Source organism: Arachis stenosperma, chromosome 5, assembly GCF_014773155.1.
Source record: "Arachis stenosperma cultivar V10309 chromosome 5, arast.V10309.gnm1.PFL2, whole genome shotgun sequence".
Lineage (NCBI taxonomy): Eukaryota > Viridiplantae > Streptophyta > Magnoliopsida > Fabales > Fabaceae > Arachis > Arachis stenosperma.
The window spans coordinates 117,871,062-117,877,708 of record NC_080381.1 but is presented as its reverse complement, the minus strand read 5'-3'; the positions used below and the strand labels follow the sequence as shown (position 1 = coordinate 117,877,708).

Here is a 6,647-nt window from a genome sequence, read left to right as displayed (position 1 = left end):
TATCTAAATTACTATATCAATTAAATTATCATTTAATTTGTGAAATTAAGTATAAAACTTATGTTTTGATAATTTTATGCTTTGAAAGATCCAAGTTTTGTTTCTATTTTGCTAGGGACTAATATACTTAATATTTCAAAATTGAGAACAAATTTGGCAATTTATTTTTTTTAGAGACTAATATGTCTAATACTAAATTTGTTGAGAATATACCAAAAAACACAAATAATACAAGAATTTGGTCACAAAATTTCCAAACTACAAATTATTCAATTAGAAGCTTTTAAAGTTTAATAAGGATTTTATTAAAATTTTTATTTTTTAAACTATAGAAACTTTGATAAAGATTGTGTAAAATTATAAGCATTTAAGGAGGAACTAAAACATTAAAAAAAAAAAGGAAAAACAAAGAAGAAAGAAGCATGGCGCCAAAATTTATATGAACCGTTAGTTAGTAGTTACTCTTGTTTTCTTCCTAAGCTTACATTTTCTTCTAACTCCAAAATTTGAGAGCTCACGTTTTCTTCAACCCCAAGAAAAAGAAAAAAAAGAAAGAGCAAGAAATTACGTTTCTTTAGATTTGAGAGCAATGGACCAAAATCCCAACTTTGTTCCTGGGTAATTTCCCTTCTTCTTCTTCACTCTGTTTGAAATGTATAGTTAGATATGAATGTCAATGTTCTTGGGTTCTATTCTAATTTAACTGAACCCTACAATTTGCAGCAAGATATATATACGCGGTTTATCACCAGCCACAGAACATGGTTAGTGCTTTGTCTTCTATTCATATTCTTTTTCTGAATTTGGTGACTATTTTGGATTGCATGCATTAATTTCTTGCATATCATTTGAGTTTTGCAGATGAAGTTAGGATGTACTTTTCTAAATATGGCAAGGTTAAGAGTTGTACCGTCAGGGAGGACCGCAACCCGCGCCGGAATCTCAGAGTCGGGCTTGTAACTTTTAAAGATGTCTCTGTGGTTGATAGAGTCATGGTGGAGAATCATGTTATTGATGGTTGTCAGGTAAACAATGCAAATTGCTCTTGGCTTTATTGGGACTTGTTCTTCCTATGCTACATGAATTATTTGTTATAAGTCTTTTCTTGTGGTTGGTTATAGGTTACGGTTGAAAGATGCCTTGGGGAAAGGAATGTTGATGATACGTTTCCAGAAAACACACTTTATGTTTATGGAATTCCTGGAAATGTGTCTCCAGGTTTGTTTCTTCTTCAGTTACTATTCTAATCAAAATTCAAATTCTTTTAACTCAGTATTGTTTTGGGTACCTAATATGTTCGTGCTTTCTTTCTTTGTTACTTAGTCTAGTTTTTAATTACTTGTACTACAAGTAATGGCATGATTAGTAAATATGAAACAAATAATCACGAATTTAAAATGTTTAAGATAGCTTGATGTAGTGGACTACTCCTTTAGGTATTGTATTGATGTCATTGTTTATCTTTAGTTATGTGGAAGTAAATTATAGAAAGATATTTGAAATCTTAATTTTAAATGTTGATGATGAATGACTTGCATTTTTCTATCTCAGGTGTTTTGGCAAATTTCTTTAGTGATTATGGACTAGTCGTTTTATGCAGCATAGAAAGGGAAAAAGGCCATGGATACATTTACTTTGAGTCTCCTCAGCAAGTTGATGATCTTATAGCACGTTTTGGGAATTGGATTAATTTTCATGGATATAAAGTGAGGAATCTTCTATTAAAACCAAATCACCATCCATGCTCATATCTTCTTATAAATATACATACTAAAAACTAACACTTTTCAGATTCTATTTTTATTATTTTGTTCAAAAGAGAAAGTTCTTGGAACTGAGCAAGTTTTCTTTATCTTGCATTGTAGTTGGAAATAAGCAAGCATCTCCAAAATAGGGGACCAACGCTTCCATGTAGGGTAAGTGTTCCATTGAATGCTGCTAGAGCCGAAAGAGCTGGCGATCCTGGTCGAATGGCTGTTTCTAACCCGGCCGGGGGAAGCACGTCGAGTGGCAGGGTAGTCCAAAATCAGTTGTGGCAACCTTATGGAAGCTATGGTACTATGGTACCCTCTGTAGCATTTCCTAATTCCATTGGTCATGGACAATACAATGATGTTCCTATAGAAGCAGGAGGGCAAGGTGGTGGTGCAATGAGACAGAATATTTCTACTTTTGCTGGCCATCGCCGCGGCCAAGCCAATGTCTCTCAAGGGGCTAGTAGTAGTGGAGGTGGTGCCTTCAATGCTGGCCATCATGATAATCCAAAGGTGTCAATGGAATAGATATAGATGATTTTGTTCTTCATTCATGACATTTCTGGTTACTAGTAACTTTTTTTAGTTTTTTTCTTGATTTGGTTACTTCATGTTTCAGAATTGTGTTCGTTTACTACATGAAAAGATTGTGCAGATAGACATGGTTCTGTTCTTCATTCATAACATTTGTGTATATTGAAACATCTTGGGATTTTGTTTCTGCTTTATTTTAGTGACTTTTTTGTGCAGATAGACATGGTTCTGTTTTTATTTTTAGAATTTTATGTTTTCTAAATTTTATGAATAATGCACTTAGCTTCCATTAATCTCCCCAAAGATTCTTAACCTCACATGAATAGTCTAGGTTACTTGATAATATATGTAAACTATAAATCATTTTTATTATATAAATAAAGGTACACAAATATTGAAAAAAAATTCAATTTCTAACCAATAATCATTTGTCTTAGTTCAATATTTTGTTAGAAAACATCTATATTCTTATGGGACTTAAATTTTGAGTATAGTAATTATCATGTAGATTCAAACAAAAAAAAGTTTAAACAAAGCACTTTAGTAAGTGTTTGCTTGGATTAGTTTCTTAGAGGGGAAAAAAATACTTTTCTAACATTTTGAGGGTGTTTAGCAGTTTAGATACATTTTTTTTTTAAAAAACGATATTTTTATTTTTAGATGCTATTAGAAAAAATCTTCTAAAAAAAAAATTCTCCTAAAAAATTGAAAACACTTGTTTCATCCAAATAACACTTTATTATTATTATTATTATTATTATTATTATTATTATTATTATTATTATTATTATTATTATTATTATTATTATTATTATTGTTGTTGTTGTTGTTGTTGTTGTTCCGGGGCTTATCTAGAACCGGACAGTGGTTGGGCTTGTTTGTGAGGCCTAAGCGTTGGAGGAGGGTGGTCTCCGACTTGGTTTACGTCTGGGAGCCGCCTCCGAGTTGTGTATGTGAAAGGATGGGGGGTGGTACCTGTAAAGACACTCCGATGCCTAAGTCAGCATGGGGTTAAGCAGGTTTAGAATGTATTGGAACTTAGGAATACCTGAGAGTTGTCAGTGTACTTATAGTGGTGAACCCATGACCACCGTTGAAGTGGTTCCACCTTTTAAGGAGGTTAACCGTCCCTTTATCTTAGAGAGGTTAAGATTTGACTCCTGGAAGTGGGTTGAGAGATTTTAGGGGTAGTTACTTATTTGAATAAATGCTATCTGCCAGTTAGTCTGACTCCCGGCTTCCTTTTGTGTAGAAACCGACCTTTTTGGTGGAAGTCGGTCGCGAGAGGGACCAATCTTCAGATTGGGCCTTTTTGTCTTATTGGATCCTGGGCCTTTAGCATTGCGCCAGGGTATGAACAGTGCCCCTACTCGAGTCCAAACCATTTCATGAGTTGGGTTCGAGTATACAACTCGGGGTCGTAGCCGACTTGTTGAAGAACCGACGTGATTTTCAGGAGCCGACGTGATTCAAATTTCCTTAATCGTCGTGTCTAATCAAACGTCGTGTCTCTTAGAGTTTTGAGCATTCATGCGCGGGGGCGGTTACATTGGTAACGATGCAATTCTTAAATGGTTGTGTCGTTTTACCTTTATGCTCCTAGCGTGCTTATAAATACTTATCCTCCTTTTCCCTTGTTTCGTTTATGAAAACTTACTTACGCACTCTGCATTGAAAGAAGGCTTCTTCGTTCAACTGCTGTTGTACCTTTGATCCTTCGAAAGTAAAGGTCAGTTTTTTCTCCTATCCTCTTTTACAAATGCTTTTATTTGCATTTTTTTTTTAGAGGAGTGTTGGTCGTAGACTTAGTGATTCTATTTTGTTAAGGATCTAACCCCAGGCCCCTTAGAGACCCTGTTTTTTTATCCTTTTTCCTTTCTCCTTTGTAGGTTTCAGGATCCTTTTCTTTTTAGAAAAAAGATGTCTTCTGTAGAGTCCCTCGCTCAGTGGGTTGATGTTACTGTTCTTGGGGAAGAACCCCTTGTGGATACTGACTACATTACCGACCTTCGTACGCACCATAGAATTTGTACTTCTGATGATGATGAGTCGAGATATGAACTGATAGCCCCGGGTCTGGAAGACCGGGTTTGTTTTGGAAGAGCTTGTGAGGAAGACCCTCATTTTATTTATATGTATGAGAGTTTTTTCACCCGTTTGGGCGTTCTTCTTCCTTTTTCTGACTTTGAGATAGTCGTTCTATCTCATTGCCGGATAGTCCCTACCCAGCTTCATCCTAACTCTTAGGGTTTTTTGAAAATTTATCAATTTATTAGCCATGCGCTGGATTTTCCAACTTCTTTGAGGATTTTCTTTTTCCTCTTTCATATGATCAAGCCCTTTGGTGGGCAAAATAACAAACAACAATGGGTGTCTTTCCGAGCTATACAAGGCCGGAGAGTTTTGACCCTCTTTGATGAATCTTTTCATGATTTTAAAAATTTCTTTTTTAAAGTGCGATCTGTTGAGGATCACCACCCTTTTTTTCAGACCAAAATTTTTCTCCCCGCTTTCTCTTATACTGGCTGGAGGCCTTTCCTTGTGAAAAATATAATTTGGATGATTTAGACGAGGTAGAGGTGGCCATTGTGGGGTTCCTCCGAGAAGTATGGAGGAGGGCCCCCTATCTGGATACGAAAAAGTTCCTTCAGGGGTCTCTGATAAACCCCATTTGTAGGGTTTATCTTGTATTGATTTTAGGGGATTTTATAACCTTTTACCCACATTTATTCAATAAAATAGCATGGTTTTATAACTTCTCCCATAATTGTGCTTAAGAGTGAAAACATGCTTTTTAGGTCTTAAAATAGCTAAATGTAATTTACCTTGATTCCATTAGATGCCTTGATATGTTTGTTAAGTGATTTAAGGTTTAGGAGGCAAAGATTGGATCAAGGGAATGAAGAAAGAAAGCATGAAAAGTTGGAGAACTCATGAAGAAATGAAAGAACCGGAAAGCTGTCAAGCTGACCTCTTCGCACTTAAATGACCATAACTTGAGCTACAGAGGTCCAAATGATGCGGTTCCAATTGGGTTGGAAAGCTAACATCTGGGGCTTCGAAACGATATAAGATTTGTCATAGTTGCATTGCGCATAGGGGCGCGAACGCGCACGGTACGCGGACGCGCCGATGGTGGCACATGACCCACTTAATGCAACACGTGGCCAGCGATTTTAGAAGCCTTGTGGGCCCAATCCAACTCATTTCTGATGCTATTTAAGCCAAGGATTGAAGGGGGAATGAACATACTTTACATACTTTTGATCATTAGTCATAGTTTAGTTTTAGAAGTAGTTAGAACTAGTTTTTAGAGAGAGAAGCTCTCACTTCTCTCTAGAATTAGGATTAGGAATTAGGGTTAGATTAGGATCTCATAGTTCTAGGTTTAATTCAAGTCTCCTTCTACTTCTACCTTCAATTGATGATTGCTACACTTTGGTTCTTCTCTCTATCCCTATTCTCTTGTTGTAATTTCTCTTATTTCGTTTCTAGGTTTTGTAATTGAGATATTCTTGTTCTCTTTATTTTCTTTCAATAATGCACTTTGAGGTAATTCATGATAATTGTGATTTCCTTGATTGTTGTTGTTAATTCTTTACATTCAATTGTAGTTAGAATTCATTCTTGTTGTGATTGACTATACTTTTCTTTTGTACCTTTCAAGTGTTTGATGAAATGCTTGGAAGAATGTTAGACTAGAATTTTATGTTCTTGGCTTGAGAAGGTAACTTAGGATTTCTTGAGTCACTAGCGTCCAATTGATTGATAGTTGATAGCCATTAACTCTAGCCTTCATTAATCTAATTAGTGGGAAGCTAGGACTTATGGACTAGGATTGATATAACTCACTTGACTTTCCTTTGTTAATTGATTTAAGGATGACTAAGTGGGATTAATCCTTGCAACTACCATACTTGTGGCTAGTGATAATGATGAAGACCCTTGACCAAATCTTGCCAAGACCATTTTGTTAATAAAGTTTTCTTACCATTTACTATTCATGTTTCTCATCTAAAACCCCAAAATAAACAAGTCTGTAACTAATAACAAGAACACTACCCTGCAAGTCCTTTGAGAGACGACCCGAGGTTTAAATACTTCGGTTATTAATTTTAGGGGTTTGCACTTAGTGACAACCAAATTTTTGTATGAAAGGATTTGTGTTGGTTTAGAAACTATACTTGCAATGAGATTTCAATTGTGAAATTCTAAACCGTCAAAAATCCAATCATCAAAATGGCGCCGTTGCCGGGGATTTGCAATGGTGTTATGTTATTGGTTATTGTACATTTGTGAATAGTGTAAATAGTTTGTCTTTTGCTTGTTTACTAGATTTTGTTAGTTTTATTTTGTTTT

At 35.4% G+C, this 6,647-nt stretch overlaps 1 protein-coding gene across 1 annotated transcript; it reads left to right on the top strand.

The window, feature by feature from the left end:
• Positions 1 to 589: 589 nt before the first annotated feature.
• LOC130981214 (heterogeneous nuclear ribonucleoprotein 1-like) lies at positions 590 to 2,282 on the top strand. Its single transcript, XM_057904824.1, has 6 exons — positions 590 to 618; positions 724 to 764; positions 862 to 1,025; positions 1,122 to 1,218; positions 1,552 to 1,706; positions 1,866 to 2,282. Exons 1-6 carry the CDS (start codon positions 590 to 592, stop codon positions 2,280 to 2,282), a joined length of 903 nt encoding a protein of 300 aa, XP_057760807.1.
• Positions 2,283 to 6,647: the final 4,365 nt, after the last annotated feature.